Source organism: Mobula birostris, chromosome 7 (assembly GCF_030028105.1).
Source record: "Mobula birostris isolate sMobBir1 chromosome 7, sMobBir1.hap1, whole genome shotgun sequence".
Classification (NCBI taxonomy): domain Eukaryota; kingdom Metazoa; phylum Chordata; class Chondrichthyes; order Myliobatiformes; family Myliobatidae; genus Mobula; species Mobula birostris.
In genome coordinates, this window is record NC_092376.1 from 116,185,204 (window position 1) to 116,210,189 (window position 24,986).

The 24,986-nt window shown below is 41.1% G+C and overlaps 2 protein-coding genes across 6 annotated transcripts in view; one reads left to right on the forward strand and one right to left on the reverse strand.

Moving 5' to 3' along the window:
* Window positions 1-4,618, reverse strand: part of rab24 (RAB24, member RAS oncogene family) — a 66,074-nt gene extending 61,456 nt beyond the window's left edge. For all 4 annotated transcript variants that reach the window (XM_072263663.1, XM_072263662.1, XM_072263664.1 and 1 more), the window contains exon 1: window positions 4,441-4,618. The gene's annotated coding sequence lies outside the window, so the exon portion shown is untranslated. The remainder of the gene's footprint in view (window positions 1-4,440) is intronic.
* Window positions 4,619-5,892: 1,274 nt separating this feature from the next.
* On the forward strand, window positions 5,893-19,566 carry LOC140200396 (PRELI domain-containing protein 1, mitochondrial-like). Of its 2 annotated transcripts, none has more exons than XM_072263666.1 (6): window positions 5,893-5,913; window positions 8,458-8,640; window positions 10,291-10,513; window positions 11,655-11,768; window positions 12,628-12,706; window positions 17,744-19,566. In XM_072263666.1, exons 2-6 carry the CDS (start codon window positions 8,549-8,551, stop codon window positions 17,881-17,883), a joined length of 648 nt encoding a protein of 215 aa, XP_072119767.1. In that variant the 5' UTR covers window positions 5,893-5,913; window positions 8,458-8,548; the 3' UTR covers window positions 17,884-19,566. The 2 variants fall into 2 exon arrangements, with proteins under 2 accessions (XP_072119767.1, XP_072119766.1); XM_072263665.1 differs by lacking the exon at window positions 5,893-5,913 and adding an exon at window positions 6,927-7,067.
* The last annotated feature ends 5,420 nt before the right edge of the window (window positions 19,567-24,986 follow it).

Sequence of the window (24,986 nt, forward strand, 5' to 3'; positions counted from 1 at the left end):
GGGAGGAAACCAGAACATGCAGAAGAAAACCCAGTCACATAGAGAAAGTACAAACCCCTCAGAGGCAGCAGCGGAAAATTGTAACTGTAGTGTGGATTCAGTCCACCTAGTAACACAACCTTCAGTGTGTGACAATGGGGGGGAATGTTTCCCTAGCAAAATAAGATGGACTCTTGACCTTACAATCTACCTTGTTATGATCTTGCAACTTATTGTCTACCTGCACTGCATTTTCTCTATTATTTTTGTTCTCTATGCTGTCTTCTGTTATTGTTTTACCTGAATGCACTGTATAATGAGTAGCTGGGTCGGCGGCGCAATGGTCACTCTTCATGGAAGGACTGAGTTCAAGCAGCCGCTCTCCATGGTTCTGGCGGGAGGATGTTTTTGAAATTCAGAGATTTATGTGATTATTGAACTGTAGTTTATATTGCTCTTTCTGATTTTCTGGCTGCCATCTTCCGTGTGGGTGATCTGTTTGTTTTTTTCTGTGCAAGGGAGGGGGTGGGATTTGCAAGCTTTGTTTTTTTTTCCTTTTCATGCAAGGAGGTTGATAGCTTTTCTTTCAAGGATCCCATGGTTTTTCTGTATTTCATAGCTATCTGGAGAAGATGAATACCAGAGTTGTATTGTACATGCATACTTTGATAATAAAATGAACCTTTGAACCTTTCTTTGAACTTTTGAACAGTATGCAAGACAAGCTTTTCACTGTGTCACAGTACAAGTGACAATAAGAGCCAGTGCTTAGACCAAGAATATTGTCAAAGAAGTCTTGACTCTGTCCCTCTGATGCAACAGAATGTTGGTTATAACAAAACTGTGCTACAAGTATTTTGTCAGCATTCCTTTGGAGTTAGTCTATTCCTTCCGTGCCAAATATAGTTTTCCACATTCATTGAAAAATTACCCAGAATAAATTACTTTCCCTCTGGGATGCCACCTGAGAATTTTTCAAATTCAGAGTAGAAATGCTCCTTGCCCTCATCCAAAGGTGCTGGTGTTTGCCCATATACTAATGTATTGCATATTAGTTGCACATTAGAGAAAGCTGAAAGGTCAGTACGTGTTCTTGGTTCTGCAGGTGAACTTCACTGAGGCATTAAACTAGACTGTGTTTCTCTTCCAGTTTGCTCTTTGAAGGTAAATTTATCAGATATGGTCAGTATTACTGAAATGAACACTAAAGATATTCTTAACTGTAACTCTGCCCTTGATGCCAGGATTCATATCAGCCTGTCTGGTTCAGCTTTGTCATTGCTCTGACTGATCATAAGTTGAAAAAACATCATCTCAACTTTGGGGCAGACAGTATCCCAGCTGAAGTTCTAAAGCTTGGTGAGAAATTTCAATCATAAATTTGCAATCTGTTCACCCACCTGTGGAGAGGTTACACTTGGGGGTGTCAAAGATGCTATAATTGTAATTAACTTTAAGAAAGACAACTGACTGTAGTAAATACAGAGGAGTCTCCATGCCATCCATTACAAAAGTCTATCTTAACTACCAACTGCAGCAGCAAAGAAGTGCTCCCCAATTGTAAACAAGAGAAAATCTGCAGATGCTGGAAATTCGAGCAATACACACAAAATGCTGGAGGAACTCAGCAGACCAGGCAGCATCTATGGAAAATGTACCTTCCTGCCCAAGGGTCTCAGCTCGAAACGTCAACTGTACTGTTTTCCATAGATGCTGCCTGGCCTGCTGAGTTCCTCCAGCATTTTGTGTGTTTTGTTCCCCTAACTGTAGTGTGGATTCAGTCCACCTTGTAAAACAGTCTTCAGTGTGTGACAACTCAGAGAAGTGCAGGCACTAGAACCAATCATTATGTTGCCTCCTTTAACAAATTATTGCCATTAACTCTATCAACCTGGCAGTAAGACTGAGGAGCATTCTTCTTAAAATCAGCTGATCATTGAAATTAGTTTCCTACTTACCTTGATCCTAAACAACAGGTCTACAAAATGTTACTGAAGACTGCTGTCAAAGGCGGCTGGATCACTAAGAAAAGCATTGGGCAATCTTTCTCACCGCCATGTCACACCTCCAATAAGATTCCCGAAAGAGTAAAGCTAATTTTCAGAACTAATTAGGAAATGTTCATCTGACAGATAACACTCCGGTGTGTAGACAATGCTTGCCTATGTGTGCTTGAATAAAGCACAACACTCAGTATTAACAAAACAAAGGTCTTTTACCTTAGTTATAAAATACCAACCTCAGACAATAAAACTTTGGAGATAGAAAACATGAACCACCTTCGGCAAAGGCAGACATTAATGATTAAATTCATGACCTCCTTCATATTGCCAACATACACAAATCAACTGAGAAAAAAAGGTACACGATGTGTGAACACTAACAGCCCGGACTTCGCCCACTGCCTGCCTAGCATCAGTGATCCCTGCCCTCTTATATTCCTCAGGGACCTGAAATCACCTACAGTAGGCCTACAAAAGATACCACCTTCACTGGAAGCAAGAGCAAAGCAATGTCAATGTCCAACATCCATGGCATTGAGGACCTAATTACACTGAAACATGTTCCAGCATTTTCTGTTTTATTTCAGTTTTCCGGTATCTGAATTGGCTCTGATGGATAAACATTATTTGCATGCCAGATACCGGGTTCCCAAAATGAAAAGAGAACATCGAACTTAGAAAATCTGCAACACGTTACAGGTCCTTCAGCCCAAAGTGTCTTGCTGATCATGTAACCTACTTGAGAAGCTGCCTAGAATTTATTTACTTCATATAGCCCTCTATTTTCTCAAGCTCCATAGTGTGGTTATCATTCAAGACATTATTAAGTGAAGAGAAATGATTCAAGGTTGTACTCTAAGCTTCCTCGGAAAGTGTAAATACCTCACCGATTCACAAGAATCTCTGGCCTGTAATCCTCAAAAGTAGAGGGGGGGAGGGTTGGGGATGATTATAAGACTAGTCTGTGTACCTGGAGCACAGAGAAGCCTCACATCAATGGCATGAGAGCAGACCACCTCACAAACCATGCACACAACCACCTCCTGGTCCTTTTGTGGAAAGGTTTGCAGTTCCTCACCTTCCAAAGCTGCACTCTTTTCCAGCATTGTTCTGGAATGCAAGGAAAAATCCTGGCTTTTTTTGCACAGCAACCTGTCTTAAAACATTTTCTCATTACCTCCCCACCCCCATCCCAGCAACTCTCAACTGAGGAATTCATAAACTTTATCTCAAAGATAGACACAATCTGGTTAATTCCTTTTTTCCACTTCCCTCTCTTCATTAATTCTAATGTACCAACATTTATGAATTGGCTTTCTGCTCTATGACGACGGCAACTGAGTAACTAATCACGGTATGCAAACCACTTCAGTGAGGGCAATGAAATATATTACAGGAATTCCAATCTCCCTTCATATGCTCATGATAATGGACTGTTCTCTATCTTATATGCTACCATCCACTCAAAATGTTAGCCCACCCTCTGTCCTACAATATTGCTCCTCTACAATGCTTTATAATCCTCCAAGTTTATATATGTCTTTAAATCCTTCCAATCAAAATTCTGCCGTGTCTTGGCTGATCCGGCTGAAATAATCACCCACTTCTAGCCAACTTTAAAATTGACTACTCTGGCACATACTTCCCTTATTCTGCTCTCTGCAATCAACATCATTTAACTTTGCTGGCCTCTACCTCCATGAGAAAAGTTCCATTCACCTGTACTTGTCAACGTCGACTGGCTGCTGAATGAAGCCTGCCTCACAGCCACTGCTTATAGGTCACAGAAAATGAAACAGGCAGGATTTAAAACCCCATTGCTGTTATCTCCAGCCCGTAAATGCAAACGTTCAGTAAATAGGCTTCTGCTCATTCCAAAATGAAATCACTCCATCACTAGTGTCCCTATCCTCAGCTATTAAAACCACCAAAATCGGCAATCTTTCCACTCTTTCCTCAGATACTTTTCATATTTCACCAGTGTTTCAGTCAACCGCTCACTGAAACAGCATCGACCTTTTTGTTTAACTTCACTGTAAAGCATCTGGGTCTAAGTAAATACGGGTTGTTGATGGGTCCGTCTTCCACGAGAACAATTCAATCACAAGGAACTCTGTGACAACCCAAACAACATAGAAGATGTGCCAGCTGAGTGCATTAGGTGCTGCAGAACATCAACTGAGGCAGGGTTCCCATCCGACCACCATCCACCGATTCCTCACAGGACCGTGAGCGTCAACGAGTGTCATGACCAGTGGACTAGCCAGTCCTGGCCCCTGCAGAAGCCCTTCACTAGAGGCGAAATAATCACCTCAACCTCGCAGCTTCCCCGACGTATAACCGCTCTGCTGCCGTAATCCCTCCACCTCTAGCCTAGGAATGGGGCGAGCGAACCGGGCCCACCGTCCCCGGACGGAACACCTGCACGCCAACTGAACCCAGCCGCCGTAACACTCACCTTCACCTGCAGCACGGCCGGGGCGGCGTCGATGTGTCAGAGCGAGTAACAGCGGTGCAACCCTCGGTTCCCCGCCGCCAAACGAACCACAAACAGAGGCAGGACCTCGCACAAGGCGAGGCGGGGCTAACCGTGACCGGAAGTTGTGCTACTCTCCTGACAGAGGGACAGGGCCACGGCCGGCGCTACGTATTCCGGGAATAGGCGGGGTTGGGGTTCGAGTTACGTCACCCTGACGTACGGAGGGAGACGTCACTAGGGCGGGAGAAGCTGAGTGAGAAATAAACTTTACATGGTGGGTGGATATTGCCAGTAACTTCAGAAGTATTTTTATCTTTGTTTCGTCACGCGTATGAAGCCTGCATTCCACCCCAAGGTGCTGCAAAATTATGAAGCAAAACCATACCACGACGTGAACCACGTAATAAAGTGACACCTTTATTGTACTACTGTGACACTGTAATTTCCTTTGGGATCAAAAAAGTTTCTATCTATCTGTTATGCTACTTTGGAACATTACCGAGTCCACACTGACCATGGCCACTTAGATTAATCCTGTTTCGATTACCCCCCCCCGGCATACTCTACCTACAAGCTCACGGAAAACTAAAGGCGATCAATTATGTGGGGAAGAAACACATATATTCGTTAGCTCGACAAATGATGCTTGAGCTGCTGAGTTCCTCCAGCAGTTTGGTTTTTTTCTCCCTTTCACATTACCATGCCGATACAGTATTAGCTAATTAAGAGTTAAATCACACTTTATGTTTAACTATTTAAATATGTATCAAATATGCACGCAGTTCCTAGTAATTCTTCTTTTCCTGATTCAGAATCAGATTTACTATCTCGGGCATATAACGTGGAATTTGTTGTTATCTGGCAGCAGTGCAAGACATAAAATTACTATATATTACAAAAGTAAATAGTGCAAAAAAAAAGGAATATCAAATAGCAAGTGGAAAATAACCTAGGTTTGTTGGGCGCTGTTAAATTGTTAAAATCAGGTAAATATCACCCCTTTGGAAGAAGCCATCAAGGATAAATGCAGTGAACTGCGTCGTTATTATAGTTATTAAAGGGGAACTGTCTCCTGATAACAATTTCGTGGTGGATTTTCTTGGGATTACAGGGTTTCAAACCTTGCAATTTCTATCGTTGCTATTTTGAGATTGCTAATATTGTTTTAATATTTTTAATTTAAAATAGCTTTTTTTCCAATCCATTTGGGGTTTTCTAGAATGTAGGAAGATTTGGAGATTCCAGTGTACGCATACACCTTCCCAGAAAGCCCATTTAGAAAACTAGAGTGCAGGGCACCAGGTTCAGATGAGTTTAGTCTTTAGCTCACGTGGTCGTACCGCATGGAAATCGCTCCTTCGGTTCAGCTAGTCAATACTGACCAAGGCCAGTGTTCTCTCATAACTTTCTGAACCTTAGCAGCACACACAAAGTGCTGGAGGAATTCAGCAGGTCAGACAGCATCTATGGAAGTGAATATACGGGCCGAGACCCGTCTTCGGGAGTGAAATGGAAGGAGGAAGGATGTCAGAATAAAAAGGTGGTGGTGGGGGGTGGCTAGCAAGAAGATGATGGGTGAACCAAGTGGGTGGGAAAGGTAAAGGGCTGGAGAGGAGGGAATCGGATTGAGGAGAGCGGGACATCGGAGAAAGGGAAGGAGAATGGGACCCGGGGGGAGTGATAGGCAGGTGAGAAGAGGTAAGAGGCTAGAGAGTAGACTGGGGGGAAGGGCAGTGGGGAACATTATAGGAAAGAGAAATCAATATTCATGCTATCAGGTTAGAGTGTACCCACACCGAATGTCAGTGTTGCTCCTCCACCCTGAGGGTGGCCTCATCTGGGCTCGAGAAGCCCATGGACTGACATGTGGGAACGGAACCGGAATTAAAATCATAAACGAGAAAACCTGCGGGTGCTGGATGAACTCGGGAAGCCAGGCAGTATCTATGGAAAAGAGTAAACCATCATCAGTACGAAACATCGACTGTTTACTCTTTGCGTAGATGCTGCCTGACCGGAATTAAAATGTTTGACCTCCTGGAAGTTCCACTTTTGCTAGTTTCCAGTATGTGCTGACTTTCACATGTTTATGATCTTCTAAACCTTCCATATCCATGTACCTGTTCAACTGTCTTTTAGTTAATATTTTTCCTTTTTCTCTCGTGATTTTAATTTTTCTAAGTTCTTTATTTCCTTTTGCCTCTGGGTTGTCAAGATCTAAATTTATTTCATACTATATTTGTTTGCAATTTTGCACAGATTAGCAATTCTCTCCCTCTGGCGAGTGTTTTTATCAATCTTTCCTAATTGAAAGTAGTGAGAAGCTGCAGTTTCACCTAAATTAGCAATCCTCCTCTCCCTCTGGCGAGTGGTTATTCACTATGCCGTACAGGACGGTAACGAGAAGCTGCAGACAATCTCAGAGACATCGAAGTTGAGTCCCCAAGTCCTCCACAGCCACCATCGCAGGGCGCTTGCGCAGTCCGTGCACACTTTCTCCCGGAAGTGGAAGGGCTGAGGAGAGGGAGGCTGAGGCGAGATGGTGGAGGATGGGGAGGAGTTGTGAGGAGGGGGTAGCTTCACCGAGTTAAAGGACCATGAAACAGGTGAGAACCAGCGGGTCGGAGTGGCTGCCGACACTCGCGGACGGATGGGGCGAGTTGTGGGCATGGCGGACCCGTGTTCAGGGTGGCCGCCAGGATGACATTGGATTCTCTCGGCCTCTGAAGTGCAAAGGACGGTCTGAAGACAACGCGTGTCAGCGGCATATGCAGGTTCATTTAACGGCCATTGAATCAAAGGCAAATGAACCGTTATCTGGCGCCACCATTACCGATAGAATGAATGATCTGATAATCTGGCGGTTTCAATGTGTACTTACTTGATTTAAAGCAAATCTTGCTGAGGCTCAGAAGCAGGGACAAATTGAAATCATGGGATAACGTTTTTAGAGTGAGGATAGGTAGGAGGTTCTCCAAAAGAAGATTTTTACAACCAATACATTTTGCCTAGCAAAACTCGCGAGAAATTAGGATTTAAAAATTTTGAGATTCAAATTTAGTTTTATCAATTCGATTGGTGGTGAAGTGCTGCCATAACTTCATGCTCATGATCAGTTGAATCATTGTTGTAGACTTTACATAACTTTAATATCCATCCTGTAATATTTCTGCAATTACATTTAATGTGCCAACTGCAAGTTCAGATAGTGAATATTTACCTTGTGGATAGTACAATTTCTGGAAAATCGTACAGAAGCTCCTTTAAAAAAAGACATCAATTATATGAGAATTAGAATCAGATTTAAAATCATCAGCATAGGTTGTGAAATTGTTAACTTGTGGCAGCAGTGGAATATATAGAAATATGGATTTCAGTAGGTATATGTATGTATAATAAATAGTTAAATTAGGTTAAGCAGTGCAAAAAAAAACAGAATTAAGGAAAGCAGTGAGAGAGTGTTCATGGGTTCAATGTTAATTTAGAAATTGGATGGCAGAGGGGAAGAAGCTGTTCCTGAATCACTGAGTGTGTGCCTTCAGGCTCCTGTACCTCCTTCCTGATGGTAACAGTGAGAAGAGGGCATGTCCTGGGTGGTGGGGGTCCTTGATGGCAGAAGCTGCTTCTTGAAGATGTCTTGGATGTTGATGCACAAGTAACAGTGATAGATCACTATAAGCAAAAAAAGATTTGTGGTTGTGTTTTCTATTTAATTTCTAAAGACCCAGAAAATGCTGTTTCAATGCTTTGGGGAGGGTTTTAAATGTCATTGGTGGGGGGCGGGGGGGTCCTGCATTTGGCATATAAAAACAGAAATTGTGTGCAGAGGTAAGTAACTAGATATCTGGAAGAAAATAGTCATGGGTTTGGAACGGAGTATGTGTTTTAATCATAGCACTATAGTTAAACTGATTATTGTACTATATTTAATTTGACAAACAATTAGATTAATCTGATTAGTGTACTAATCTAATACTTAATTTTACAAACAATTAGGCCACCTGGCATCAAGGAATGATAATCTCTGCCCACTTGACCATTGAACCAAGATCGTTTTTTATTGATTTACTCTTATCTTCTGGGAACAATGGTGAAGTATTATCTGTGTCTGAATGACTTGAAGAATTCATGGGACCAAGTATTTGCTGCATTCTGGCAGCGCTATCCCAACCCTTACAGGTGAGTTCACTCTTTGAAAGAAAAATACTACAACGCTGGAAATCTGAAATAACAACAGGAAATACTGGAAATGTTTACCAAGTGATGCGACATCTGTGGAAAGGGAAACTGTTATAAAAAATATGGAAAAGAGAAAAGTTGGTTTTGAGTTGCAGAGTGGATGGAAAGGACGAAGGGGTGAGGCTGGTAGAGTGAGGCTAGGGTTGCCTTGGGAGTAAGCTGAGAGTCTAACTAGATCACACCCAGATGAAAAATCGGCGAGAACAGATGGAGAGAAGGCAGGCACTGGGAAAGTCGGATTTACTCCTGCGCGCTAAATGCAAGGACTCAGCAGTCACCCAATTGATTATGTTTTTTGTAATGCAGAGGTGACCACATTGTGAATTTCAAATACAGTGCATTATTCATTTTCCAGGTTTGATTGTTCTTTTGAATATTCAAGTTCAAGTTTATTCTCATTCAACCAATCATGTGTTTACAGCTAAGCAAACCATCTGGAGCCAAGGTACAAAATACAGTACATATAGTCACACACAGCACACAGTTACAATCCAGCACATACTGTGAATAAAAAGTATTAGCACAAGTCCTGAGTAGTGTGGCCTGAAAATAGTCTGATGTAAAGTGCGAGATGCATTTTTATATAAGACTATATAATGTTACTAATGCTATTATAACATAACAAGTTAAAGTTAAAGTCTGTCCCAAGCCTTATAGGCTCATCAGGCCAGTGCTTATGCAGGTTTCCGTGGCGTGAAGCGACTGAGAGTACGAGACTCCCCCTGGATAGGACGCCAATCTGTCGCGAGGTTAACCCCTAGCATTTTGCCGGTACCCATTTCCAGCTGGGTGGATTGGAGCAGTATGTGGTTACGTGCCTTACTCAAGGACACAACATGCCGCCTCAGCTGATAACATAACGAGCAGTAGTATAAATTTGTGAAACAGCAATAAAAAATAGTGATCACTGCAGGATTATTACGAGGTAATCAGGACTAGGTTAGGAAACTGTTGCCACATGCTTTTCATTCTTTGAACCCAAGGCTTGAATCCAATGTAGTTTTCGCTCTGCTGTTGTTAACTTAATTTTTGATGACCTTTGTGCAGAACGAACTCAAGAATTCAAAGCCACTTAGCATTTTGGCAAACCTTTTGGGATGATCTGTCTGAGAAAGGAAAACAAATACCTGTATCTTGCATCATTAAGACAATGTTTTTTCAATTGTCATGCTTTCTGTCTGTGCAAAGGATTGTTACTCTACATTTGATTCTCTTGTGAAAAATGGATTCCATCCCATATTAGACTTTTCAGATAATAGTGACACTGTGAATATTTACACAAAATGTCTTGGGCAAAGGGAATTAATTACTTTTGAAGTATTATCACAATAATTTAGGCAGATGCTGCAACTTTTCTTGCAGTTTTTGACATTCTACAGTTTGAATTTAAATGACTGGCCTAATAACTTTTTCCTATTTTAAGAGAAAACACTGGTCAATGCTGTATGTCTAAAACAAAATTTTAACTGGTATTATTCTGCCAGAAAACCAAGCATATTGACCAATATTCAAAGTTGAAAACATTCTGATGATTGCTAAACTAAAACTGAAGTCTAAGGTTTTAACATTTCAATATTTCTTCATTCGTAGCAAACATGTACTGACGGAGGATGTCATCCATCGTGAGATAACACCCGAAAGGGTGATTTCCCGAAGACTGCTCACCAAGACAAGCGTAGTCCCTCGGTGGGCCAAGAGATTATTTCCTACCAATGTTGCCCACTCAGCTTTTGTTCTAGAGGATTCAGTAGTCGATTTAAAACATAAAACTTTGACTACATTTACCCGGAATATCAATCATTCAAGGCTTATGGTATGTCATTTATTTATATATCTATTCTCCTCTTATGGCTCTCCTGTTCCTCAGTGCACTGTATGAGAGAGACATTTTGTACATCTCTTGCATTTTGATTCAAGATGGATGGAAATAGTGCAGTTCCAGTACTGGAGCAAATACTGGCCCGTTATGACAGACCACCCTGGAGTGCCTAAGCTGAGCACTTGAGAAGTGTCTGCCTTAAGCCTAAATGCCCTGATGTTTTTTGGTGGCACAGCAGCACACTTGTATAAGCTTCAGCGGCCAGCATTTCAGAGGGAGAAGCTAGGCAATCTCTCACTTAATTGGCATATATGATTGTCTGTGAAACACTAGATTTGGAATGTGCTCTGTAACAGTATATGAAAGATTATTACTAGTTTAATTTAGTCAGGTAGCACTTAAGTAGCTGGTCAGAGGGTATAGCTATGCTGCGACTATGAGTTCAGATGGAGCTCGTTACCAGTCTTGTTTCTATGCATCCTATAACGTTTACTTCATGCAATTCCTCAATTGCGTAATGCTCATTAGCTCAATGATGAAGCATCCCAATTCCTCAGATCTGGCAACATAAGGAATCTTCATTGTACTTTCTCCACTGCTTCAATATCCTTTCTAAAATAAGGGCCCCAGAGTTGAATGTATAGCTGTGATGCTGTCTAGTGTTGGATCTGCTGATAACTGATCCAGAGTTTCTTTGGAAGACAAGAATGATGCATAAAACCTGGTGGTTAAGACTATTTTATTAAGTGTTACAAGAGCAAAGAATGAACAAAGAAAAGGCAGAAAAAGGAGTTGTGGTCTCGTACTCAAACTAGAGATGAAAGCATATTCCATTGATTAGGTGTAACCTGTTCAAGTGGTGTGACACCTGCTCCAGTAAAACTGAGAAGCTTTTAGAGAATGCAGAGTCATCTGTACTATTACTAAAATTCACTGAACACACATTATACATAAATTATAAGCAAGCATGGGAAAATTAACCACTGTTGGAAGGATTCTGTTGGATTATTTGGCCATTTTCTATAGAGTACCACTTGATAGATTTAATGAAGCCCAGTGCCAATAGGAAAGGATCAGTGAAAAATGATGTAAATGTTCATATCCTTGTCCGTGTCCGTGTTTTGTCTTGAATCAGGTTGTTCAGGAGTTTTGCGTATATGGATTACACCCTGAGAATATGAACTGGACTCAAATTAAACGTGAGGCCTGGATTTCCTCAAGCTTGTATGGCTTTTCACTTGCTATTCAGGTCAGTTTTCATTTTCATTAAGTCACATGCTTTTATAAACTTAAGATTCTGCAGGTGCTGGAAATCCAGGAAGGGTCTTGGCCCAAAACATCAGCTCTTTATCCCTCTCCAAAGATGCTCCCTGGTCTTCTGAGTTCCTCCAGCATTTTGTGTGTGTCACATGCTTTTAGGCTTTTAAGCACATTACAACTGTAAACAAACTCAAGTGAGTTGAGGTTAACGTACAAGAGTAAGTACAATGCAGTCTGCTGGTTTAAGTCTTCTGTGTAATATGATTACCTATCCTTATCTAATTCCTATTCAATGGTCAGATGAATCTGATCACTTCTGCCCATTTGACTTGCCCTTACTTGTTATGGAGTACTTGATGTTGCAATAAAGTACCAAAAGTTCAAAGTGAATTTTATTATCAGAGTACATATATATCACCATATACAACCCTGAGATTCATTTTCCTGTGGGCATACTCAGCTAATATATAGAATAGTAACAATAGCAGGATCAGTGAAAGATCAACTAGAATGCAGAAGATGACAAACTCTGCAAATGCAAATATAAATAAATAGCAATAAGTAATGAGAACATGAGATAGAGCCCTTAAGGAGGGATTACTGGTTGTAGGAACATTTCAATGATGGGGCAAGTGAGTGTAGTTATCCCCTTCTATTCAAGAGTCTGATGGTTGGGGGCAGTAGTCCTGAGGCTTTTGAACGTTCTACCTGATTGTAGCAGTGAGAAGAGAGCTCTAGTACTAAGGTGGTTTGCTTTGAGTACAAAGCATCCACCAAGTGGTAGTATGTTTACTGTTGAGTTGTCTTGTCCTACAAGAGTATAATTGTACTACTTTTGCCTTTTTCAGGAATGTGGCCTTGCCAGCTTTAAGAATAGCATAACTAAAACCATGAAAGGTTTTGAATATGTTCTGGCTAGAATGCACGGTATGTATATAAATGAGATATATCCATCACTTCCTGGCGTCATCAACACTGCGGCAACAGTGTAGCTCTGCTCTCCAATCATTTAGTCATGCCAAGGGAATGGGACTGATCAAGCTGGTACTCAGCTAGAAAACAGGAGCTGGGCAAGTAGATAAGGTTGAATCAGGAATGGAAATGTATATGACATCCAGTTGGACTGAGTCTATTCATGTTAAGAAACAATCCTGTTTCTACATTCAAAAGAATACTTAACAATGAAATGGTGCTGGCTCATAAGAACATATGGAATAGAAACAAGCGGGCCAGTTGGCCCCTCAAGCATTTAGTAAAGTTATAGTCGATCTTCTACATCACAGCATTTTTGTATCCCCACGTCCCTTGATTCCACCAATTTTTATATTTATATATTTTCCAATCTTTTGCTCATTAACCTGTATGTAACTTTATCCCAACTCTGAAAATCGCAGAATGTCACATCCATTGGTTCCTCCTTGCTCTCTGTCGAAGAAAGTGGGAACAGGACTAGGCCACCTGCCCCCTTAAACTTGCTTAACATTCAGTATGGCTGATTTACCCCAGCCCTCGACCACTCTTTGGTGCCAGATCCCAAAGCTGTCAATTCCCAATTTTTCAAAAATATATAAAACTGATGTGTTGGCCTTCATGGTTGTCTGGGGTAGTGAATTCCACAGATTGCATGTAACTTGGTTTTAAATAACCCACCCTTCATTTGAGACTCTCCTATTCATGAAAACATTTCAGCATCTATCCTGAGATTCCCTGCTTGGATCTAGGTTATGCTAATAAATGGTTTATTTGGCTTACTAAGTCAACTGAGGTACAAGACAAATGAAAATAGCTTCTGTAATGAATAAATCCTAAGGCCCTCTCTGTTCTTGGCTAGTTGAAATTTCAACATTTTTGTTCAATTGTGTATGGTAGATTTATTTTGGCAATAGGAAAACTAAAGCAATCTGAGATGGTTGTTCTTTTATGGCATTATTTTGTAAATGGAGGGACGCATGTTTTTGTTGGGAAGAGCTTTGTTTCCTTAGTATTGTTGTTAAGTCAGGTTATGATTAGTTCAATCAGATAACCCAATTGACCTCAATCATCTTGGTGTTGAAGTTATTGTATGTTAAGAGATTATTTGTGAGATCAAATTCCACATCATGATAGCGGTGACCGAGTTCCAACAATTACCAATATATGAAAACAATCAGTTCTTTTCTCTTTAAACAGTTTCATTGAGCCATTAAAAATGGGTATTTCATAATATCTGTGTGGGAAATTTAGCTCAGTTACAGCTGCTTTTTATTGCACTTTATTTGGATCTTAAAGCAAGACTCATTTGCTTTATATACTCAGTCTGTCCAGTAAAAGTTTTAATAGCATAACCCATTTGTAGCAATGCTCTTCTCCCCCCCCCCATATAAACTGGATACGTTTTTGTATTCACCTTTAAGTGCTCTCCATTTGTATTGATGGCTAACCAAAATAAAATGTCCAGTAAACAGAGGCCAAGTACGAATATTTAAAGTTTGTTTCACGGCAAATGAAGATACCAAAGCAAAATAAATGGTTGGACTTGCATAGTTTAATTAGTACAATCCGTTTTTGCCTAAGAATAAAAATAATAATGTATATGTTGCGCTTTCCTGAATTAGTCGATCATCTTGCTTGACAAACAAAATAATTAATTATTCATTATATTCTGACTGACAAAGTCTGACTGATTTCTCATCTGCTTGTGCTCAAATTTAAATTGAAATGAGTGCCAGAGAAAGGAATAATGAATATTTGTGCAAATTTTATACAAACGTAAACTGCAGATTATCAATTGCAGTATGAGGCGGCTGCATAATGAGAGGCTAGTTTTAATTACCAGTTTTAATTGGGAAGTAACATTAGTGCTAGGCCGTGACCATTACCAACAAGAAAGAGTCAGTGCTTACCCTCAACATTCATTGGCAATGTCATTACCGTGATCTCTAGCCTCTGTCTTGGTCAAAGTCTGGATGTCCAGTGACACACACAAACCTTTCCACCCCATCCATAAGTTAGGTATGTAATTAAATATTCTCCACTTGTTTGAACGAGTACAGTTCCAACAGCACTTTAAAGAGCTCAACACTGTCTAAGACAAAAGTCTGCTTGATTGCCCACTCACTACCAGCACTCAGTATCTACAATGTACATCATCTACAAAGTTCACTATAGTTATTCACCTAACTTCATCAACAGCACCTTCCAACCCTGCAGCTTCTGTCCCCAAGAGGGAAAGAAGCTACATAGGGCCACCTAGCCCTGCATATTTCCTTCCAGGAAGTGTATCATCCTGACTTGGAAATGTATTCCCATTCCTTCATACTTACCAGGTCCAACCTCTGAAACAACTGTATAATGGGCAGTACCTTCTCAAGGATTACTATTACTGTCACTGTTTAAAGGTATTAGGAATAGGCAATAAATCCTACCCTTGCCATCAATACCCAGATAGAGAGAAATAGCTTAATTTTTGTTGTGGGAAAATGTCACTTCTGAAATGTGATACTAATCAATGAAGTGTTGCTTAAGTCAGGGGTTCCCAACCTTTCTCGCACTGCGGACTGGTTTCATATTGACAATATTCTTGCGGACCGGCCAACTGGGGGCGGGGGGGTGGGGCGGTAGGGTTGCCAACGGACGAGAATAGCAGTCAAATATACTGGGTTTACCAAAAGAAGACTACATTGACCATGAAGCCTTGCGCGGGCACCAGTGTGCATGCGTGAGCGCGATTTTTTTTCTACAAATCGTTTTTGGCGATTGTGTTGGGGGGGAGGGGGGTGTTAATCACGACCAGAATATCGGTGATAAGTGACTAATACACTCAATTTCCTTCCTAGAAGGGTTTATCTTACGAATTTAATATTAAACACACAGCACATATTTTCCTCGCATGAATATAGTGATAAGTCAATTAGCAGGGGAGGACAGGGGAGCTTGAGGTAAGTGTTGAACGAACTTCCAGTAGAAGTGGTAGAGGCAGGTTCGATATTATCATTTAAAGAAAAATTGGATAGGTATATGGACAGGAAAGGAATGGAGGGTTATGGGCTGAGTGCAGGCCGGTGGGACTAGGTGAGAGTAGCGTTCGGCACGGACTAGAAGGGCAGAGATCGCCTGTTTCCGTGCTGTAGTTGTTATATGGTTATATAAGTCAATAGCATAATAATATTTTAAGTAAAGTTTGGATATTAAACACGCAGCACATATTTTCCCCATATGAACATATAAAATCATTGCAACACACCAATATCACAATCAGTGGGAGCCCTGGGCTTGTTTTCCTGCAACAACACGGTCCTATCGAAGGGTGACGGGAGACAGCGATAGTCAGACGGGGTTCCTTATGTCCAATCTATTCCTCAGTTTAGTTTTCGTTGCATTCATTGCAGAGATATGTTGGAAATGGAAGCAACGTTTCAGTGCTTTCGTGGCTATCTCAGGATTTTTAGCCTTGACTTTGATCCAGAATGCCGGCAGAGATGTTATGTCAAACATACTTTCCAGCCCGCCATCATTTGTAAGCTCGAGGAATTGATCTCCTTCCCGCGCTGAAATGGATGACGCGTGGGTAATGAGCTCGCATGCGTAATGGCTGATCAGTGGCCGTGACAGGGAATGAGGAAAGGTGCAGCTGACTCATATCGGCAAATCATATCGCTTCCTCGCGGCCCGGTAGCGCATGCTTTGCGGCCCGGTACCGGTCCGCGGCCTGGTGGTTGGGGACCGCTGGCTTAAGTAACCCACATGTTGAGACTTGGTTGTAGTTCCACTCATGTTTTGTCTTTTGTTTCCATGAAAATAATTCTTGCTCCAGACTACCTGCAACCGATGGCTGTGAAGCAGAAAACAGAATTGAGAGTCTAAGAGATACTTGGTAGCTGTTTTATACCACTTTTGATTCTGATGATTTGGCTTAACCATGGTTACTTAATATTTTCTGCTTCAAGGGGTGTGGCCATAATTTGTTCATATGGTTGCTAAGTATAAGAATTCTTAAGGCTTGAAAGATGTGGAGGTTTTTAATTATAACTTGGATTTTTTTTTAAATGAAGAACTATATTGCCTCCCTGCTTCTGCAACAGTCTGAGCAGCGAACTTGATTTGTAAAATAATTTAATAAATTAAAATTCCAATAATTCAGTGTGCTGTAGGACTTTGGTGCTAGATTGAGATTTTCCAGATACTGAATATTAATAGCCCAACACACAGTTCTCTGTAAATCAGGGGTTCCCAATTTGGGGTCCAAGGACCCCCTTGCTTAATGGTATTGGTCCAGAAGACAGAGGAGCAGAATTAGGCCATTCAGCCCATCAAGTCTGCTCTGCTATTTCATCATGGCTGATCCCAGATCCCACTTAACCCCACACACCTGCCATCTCACCGTATCCTTTGATGCCCTGACTGATCAGGAAACAAACAGCTTTCACCTTAAATATAGGCATGGACTTGGCTTCCACCATAGTCTTTGGCAGAGCATTCCACAGATTTACTACTTCCTGGCTAAAGAAATTCCTCCTTACCTCAGTTCTAAAGGGTTGCCCCTCAATTTTGAGGCTGTGCCCTCTAGTTCTGGATACTCCCATCATAGGAAACATCCTTTCCTCATCCATCCTATCTATTGTTTTCAACATTCGGTAGGTTTCAATGAGATCACCCCGTATTCTTCTAAATTTCAGTGAGTACAGGCCCAAAGCTGCCAAATGCTCCTCATATGTTAACCCTTTCATTCCTGGAATCATCCTCGTGAACCTCTGCTGGACTCTCTGCAATAACAACACATCTTTTCTGAGCATGGGAGCTTATGTCCTGGTGGGTTGAAATAAAATGCCTGGTGGTCAAAATGCTAAATGATCGTGATTTCTGAATTGTCAGATAATGAATTATCCGAGTTTTACTGTATACAAGGTCAGATCAGAATGGATCCCCAGACGTTAGCTTGGGTATTTCCAGAACCAGGCTGAGTGTTTTGTTTGTTTTCTTCTTCAGGAGAAACACCAATGAAGACATTAAGGGAGACTGCTAAAGAAGCAACTGAGAAAGCTAAGGAAACAGCCTTGGCAGCTTCAGAGAAGGCAAAGGATCTAGCCAGCAAAGCAGGACCACAGAAAAAGAAACAATATGTCTAAGATTCTTACCCTTCATTGTATATGAAAAGGCAAAACTCAATTAGTATAGTCCAGTGTGCAGAGTAGTCACCTGACCAACAGTTAAATGCAACTTCCCTTGGAATTTTTGAAGAAATTTAATCAATCAGTCCAACTGACTTAGTGGAATGGATCCCAGGGAAGTTGATACTATTGAGGTAAAGTACTTAGCACTAACGAAATAATTTTAAAATAGTCTTCAATTTGGAAGCACTGATACAAGGTATTTTGAAGTATTTTAAATTAAAATGGTTTCTCCAGTCCCTGGGCAAGTTTGTCTAACTTTTTTTAAATTTTGTCTTTTAAAAATTGTTGGGGTTTGTTTTTGGGGGGAGAGGAAGAACGAGAGAAACACACACAAAATGCTGGAGGAACTTAGTAGGCCAGGCAGCACCTATGGAAAAGATACTTTTTTCCGTAGATGCTGCCTGACCTGATGAGTTCCTCCAGCATTGTGTGTGTGTTGCTTTGGATTTCCAGCAACTGCAGATTTTCTCATGAGAATGAGAGAAATTTTGCTTTGAAGGAAAAAAAGTGGTTGCTGGTTGGTGGAATGCAGAGAAAAATACTGTAATGCAAGACAATTAAACACAGTGCATGTACTGTAATTTTGCTTCTACTTGCTGAATCTTTACAAAAAAAAAACTGGATTATATTCGGTTAACTGTAACTGAATTTATAATAGGTTAGGGACTCAGGACTGAAACTGATCAAATTTGCCTCTACTGAGAAATTAGCTAATCTATTGCCCATAGTAACAGAAGATTTCTGTCTGTATTTCAACCTCTCGCCAACAACACTTTCCCTAGATTATTGTAATTACCTTTGGGATATTTGTTTCAGTGTTGATTATGTGCTGGGTCAAGTATCCATAATACTCAAATCAAATAAAAACTCAAAATAAGCTGGAGGTTCTCTCAGCCTGTGTTGGGACCAGTAACATTTACATTTTATTTCAACTTTTTAATATTCCTCTTTGTCTGCAGGTGAGTGTTTCTTTCCTTGCACCAGAAGATGGGCAGTTTGATATTAATATCTCAGTCTGTTTATGTTAGCACTGTATCAACTACATCCTTTGAATAAGAGGCAGATCTTTAAAATTCAAATAAAAAGCACAGCAGGTACTTGTGCACAGCAACTGAAAAGTCAGCAGCAACTGATACTTATTATAAATCCAAAATAATTATTCTGTCTTGATTTGTTTCTTGTGGTTGTAATAATAATATTACTGTACATTCTACACTATTGGGAGATGGAGAAGTTATTTGCTAATTTATTCAGGCCAGTTTTCATTTTGGACAATCTGAAATATTTCAATAATTGTGTGCTGGAGATCTCATCCCAAAACCGTTTACTGTTTTTATATTGTTAGGTAGCAATGTGCTCAACTGCTATGTTTTTAAAAAAATGCATTAATACTGTACTGTCAACCACAGTTGTCAAATGTGGTTGGGGAAGAGCGTGAAAAAATGTAGATAGGTTTATGTTCTTAAATAGGTACTGTTGAAAGAAAAATCTGCAATAAAGATAATCTGTTCAGAACTATTACACTGGCTTTAGATTTATTGCTGCTTTCAATTAACTAGCATCTCAGCTTTCACAGCAATGACTGCTTTTTTTTCCCCCTAGGTTTTCATTTTGGTTTCATTAAGTCCAAGAGATTGTTTTCCCACAGCATCTAATTAGGAAAACAGGAATGTTGACATTCATTACGTGCAGGATTATTTTACGGGGCCAAATAGTATCATAGGCTCATTCTCTCATGCATTTGGGTCCCTGTTCTGAAATGGCTGATGCTCCAACTAGGATTGTCAGAGCTAGAAGATGCAATGCTCTGTTGGGAATTCCTTTGCCTCTTGTGTTCAGGAGGTATAACTTGATATTTGAATGCCAGCCAGAGTCCCAGGAAATCCCGGGCTTTTTAAATAGCAGAAGTCTTTGCAGGTAGAGGAAGCAATGGTTCGTCATTGTATCTGAATATATACTCAACCTCCTCCACTTGTGTAACAATTGTCTGCCTATTAATAAGCATGAACTCTGGACTCATGGAATTTTGTTCTATTAGAATAGGTTCTCAAGTGTTAATTAAATCATCCATGTACTAGTTGGATCAGAAGCCTCTACTATCCCCTATCTGCCAGCATTTACTTTTTCTGGTTGACTGCATAAAGTTGAGGTAGAGGTACTTTTTATTCTTCAAACATCCAGTAAGATATAATTAAGTTGTAAGCATATAATTTACGAAAATGCCTAAGGTGTGCAGTTATGATTCTATCTGATCACTGTATTTATATAGAAAAAGATGTTCAATTCTATTTTTTTTCTGAGATTGTAAGCTCAGGTACCAGATTTCTCAGGTTGACCTAAACAAAATCATGGTACCAGTTTGATGAGCAAGGGACTACCAGATGTTATGGCCAAAATTTATTCTTCAAATTTACCTCAAAGCAATATAGCAGTTGATTAGGTTACACCTGTTTTACCATTTGTGGGACTAAGTGGATTAGCTGTTATATTTACCATATCAAAATTGAGAGTATTTACTAGAGGCAGTGTGAAGCCTCCACTGTCCTGTTGTTCAGCCCATTTCTTTGTTCCATTCCCCAACACATTTGATCTCCAGCATCTCATTTAGCTGGAGTGCAAGCCAGGATGGGACTAGGGTTAAACACAGGGCCTTGAGCTCAAACTGAAAAGACTAAGACCATAATTGAGACTTCGTACCTGCCACTCTCTAACTGTGCTAGAAGATCATCTACCTTATTCATTATATTGTGTGCATTCAAATAAAACACCTGCAGCCCAGTATTCATCTGGCTTTTTGATTTTGTCCCCATTACATTGCAAGTCATCCCAATGACTGCAATTTTGCAGTATCATCTGCTTGTCCTTCCTCCATTTCAGTGCAGACTGCATCTGCCTGTACACCACTGCTTCCTCAGCCATATCACTCTGGTTCCCATCCCCCTGCCAATTGGTTTAAACACTCTCCAACAGTTCTAATATTCCTGCCCGCAAGGATACTGGTCCCCCTCGGGTGCAGGAATAGACCGTCCTTTTTGAACAGGTCATACCTTCCCCAGAAGAGATCCCAATGATTCAGAAATCTGAAACCCTGTAGAAAACTAGTCATGTATGCCATGAGAAACAGCATGCTTAAATAGTATGCAGTCCATCTCTGTAGGAAATAGAGTCAGCAGTGCCACCAACAGGACAGCTTAGGTAGTTACATGTCTTGCTATAAAGCATTAAACATTATTTTCTCTGGAAACCTTAATGTCATGAAAACAAGTATTTCATTTCAGCAACTGTACTCTTTTCCATAGATGCTGCCTGGCCTGCTGAGTTCCTCCAGCATTTTGTGTGTCGCTTTTATTTCAAACTTGTGCAACAAATTGTACTGCATGAAAACAGCAACAAATGTGATAAGGGACATAACTGAATGCTTGACAGTTCTTCTACTCCTGTAATACTTATTGCAAAGCAGATAAGATCATTTAAAAGATTGGTAGATTTGGGCTAATAAACTTCTCTAAACCAAACCCATCCCCATCTCTTCCACTTTGCCAACACCTCCACCCCTTTCCAAAACACCCATTCTTCATCCACTGGCCCAGCTATCCTGTCCTAGTTTAATTTACATATTCATTCAATTGTCTCCTACAATGCTCACCCTACAGGCTGAAATTAATGCATGGAATACAGTACAGGTAGCACCACAGTTGTGAGTTATAAGTTAGCAAGCAAGTGTAGGGTCAGAACACTATAGCACAGAAACAGACCCTTCCGCCCATCTAGTCTATGCCAAACATTCTGCCTAGTCGCATCGAACTGGACCTGGACCATCGGCCTCCATAGCCTTCCTAGCTGCGTACTTACCCAAACTTCTGGTAAAGGTTGAAATTGAAACCACATCCACCACCTCTACTGGCAGTTTGTTCTGCACCCTCTGAGTGGAGACGTTCACACTCTGTTCCCCTTACTCAGGTTTCACCTATTACCCACGACCTCTAGTTCTAGCCTCATTCAACCTCAGTGGAAAATGCCTGCATTTACTTTATTTATACCATTCAATTTTGTATGCATCTACCAAATCTTCCCTCAATTTTCTACATTCTAGGGGGATAAAGTCCTAACCTTTTCAACCTTTACCTATAACTCTAGTCCTCAAGTTCCAACAACATCCTTGTAAATTTTCTCCATACCCTTTCGATCTTACTGATACCTTTCCTGTATGTAGGTGATCAGAACTGCATATAATACTCCACATTTGGTCTTACCAACATCTTAAACTTCCTAACATCCCAACTCCTGTACTCAATACACGCTTGAGGAACTCATCAGGTGGGAGCACTTATCCCTGTATCTCCCACCTGGCACTTATCCCTGTAAGTGCAAGTGCTACACCTGTCCCTACACCTCCTCTCTTGTCACCATTCAGGGCCCCAAACAGTCCTTCCATGTGAGGCAACATTTCACTTGTGAGTCTGTCGGGGTCATCTATTGCATCCGGTGCTCCCGGTGCGGCCTCCCCTACATTGGTGAAACCCGACGCAGATTGAGGACCGCTTCATTGAGCACCTCCACTCCGTCCGCCACAACAGACAGGATCTCCCAGTAGCCACCCACTTCAACTCTGTTTCACACTCCCATTCAGATATATCCATACATGGCCTCCTCTACTGCCATGATGAGGATAAACTCAGGTTGGAGGAGCAACACCTCATATACCGTCTAGGTAGTCTCTAGCCCCTTGGTATGAACATAGAATTCTCCGACTTCCGGTAATTCCCTCCCCCTCTCTTCCTCTACCCCTATTTCACTCTGCCCCCTCCCCCAGCTGCCTATCACCTCCCTCATGGTTCCGCCTCCTTCTACCACCCATTGTGTTTTCCCCTATTCTTTCTTCACCTTTCCTGCCTATCACCTCCCTGCTTCCCCTCCCCCACCCCTTTATCTTTCCCTTTACTGGTTTTTCACCTGGAACCTACCAGCCTTCTCCTTCCCACCCTCCCCCCACCTTCTTTATAGGGCCTCTGCCCCATCCCTCTACAGTCCTGACGAAGGGTTCCAGCCCGAAATGTCGACTGATCTTTTCCACGGATGCTGCCTGACCTGCTGAGTTCCTCCAGCATGTTGTGAGTGTTGCTTTGACCCCAGCATCTGCAGATTATTTTGTGTTTACAATCCTGTACTCAATAGATTGATTTTTGAAGGCCATTGTGCCTAAAGCATTCTTTAGAACCCCATCTACCTATGACACCACTTTCAAGGAATTGTGCATTTCAATTCCTGGATCCCTCTTTTATCGCACTCCCCAGCACCCTGCCATTCACAGTGCTGGTCTTACCCTGGTTTGTCCTCTCAAAGTGCAACAGCTCACACTTGTCTGCACTAAATTCCATCTGGCATTTTTCAACCATTTTCCAGCTGCAAGCTTTGACAGACATCCCACCTTGCAAAAACTCATTTCAGGGAGATAGCACCACCATTTCAGGGAGGTAGCACCCCCGCCCCCCCCCCCATTGACCTCCAAGGGCGCATGTATACGGGACATTTGATTATGAAAGAACGCAACAATTTATTTGACGCATATTGAAACTATTTATACACACATACACACATATATATACCTTGTTGAGTATTTTGTTGGCAATCTCAATGCTAATGCAAATAGCTTTTCTATTTCTTTTGCAAACTTTCCTTGTACTGTGATGTGGCTCTGCTGAAAAGAACTGTGAAATACTTGAGCAGCCTTCCCTGCGGTTAGCCTCCCTAATATGTTGTGGTCCCTAAAAGAAATGAAAGCATAAGGTGTATCCTTACTGTAATGTCTTATGTAATACTTTGTTTAGTGATTTTGTCTGATCTGTAAACCAATCTGTAATCTGTAAACTGGGTATATGCAGAAAATGTGACATTAAAATAGTGTGTACTTATATATTATCATGGAGTCATTTTTTAATTCTATTACAACTTTAAGCATGTCTAAAGGGAGTTTGGCTTCATCACGTAGGACATCAATAGAGTAGCTCCTTAGCAGCCAGCCAGCTAGTTTAAATAACATTAGCTATGCTAATGAGCAAATGACACCTGTTAAACTCACCTCAACATGTCTTTTACATTTTAACCCACCATGGGCAATAGAAAAGTCACTGTTGCAAACAGCGCAGCGAGCAGCACTGTCATTATTTTTGACCCCTATTAGGCAGGGGTACACTTTAGTGGAGTCTGGGGTGAAGTGCGTTTTATATTTTCTTTTCTTGAAACACTTTGCCATGGCAGTGCAGGACATGAAACTGAACTGATGGAGAGACAGAGGTCAACTTAAAGCCCACCCACAGAGAAAACTGATAGGTCTACTTAGCACAAAGAGACCAATCAGGATGCTCGCTCTTGCTCCTGCTCCCAATCCCGCTCCAGCTCTCCCTCTCATTTCTGGGATATTGTATATAATTTGCAGGCATCAGGGAGCTGCTATTAATATGCGGGAGACTCCCGGAACTTCCGGGAGAGGTGGGATGTCTGCTTTGATAGCCTTCCCTACTCTCCACTACACCTTCAAATCTTGGTATTATTTGCAAAAACTTCAGTATTCGTTGTTACTGGTAAACGCAGAAACGTATGCATTGCTGTTAGATTCCTGCTCCTGCTCCAACTCAGCTGCAGCAACATCTCGCTGACAGGCTCAGTGGTGAAATCAGTGGAGGGGACTTGTCGTTGCCAACTACTAGTTATGCACAAAATGTTACTTTGAACAAAAAAAAAGGTGAACACTTCCAAATGTAAACGAACTTTAAGTCAAACAGTTATAATTACTGTGAAAACAAAGTATTAAATTATGATATAATCCTTCCCGTTTTTTGAACAATTGTGCAACATTTGCAATTCTCCAATTCTTCAATTCTTCAGCTTTATTTCTGCAAAATTGTGTAGAATCAGCCTCTTTGCCATCTCTACTTGCCTTCTCACATTAACCCATCATCTGCACTATTTTAAAGGTTCTGTGTGACTTCTTAAAATCTCATCTGGTATTCCAGCAAATTCATTCACTGCAATTTGGGCAAAGACCTTTTCCTTGCAAA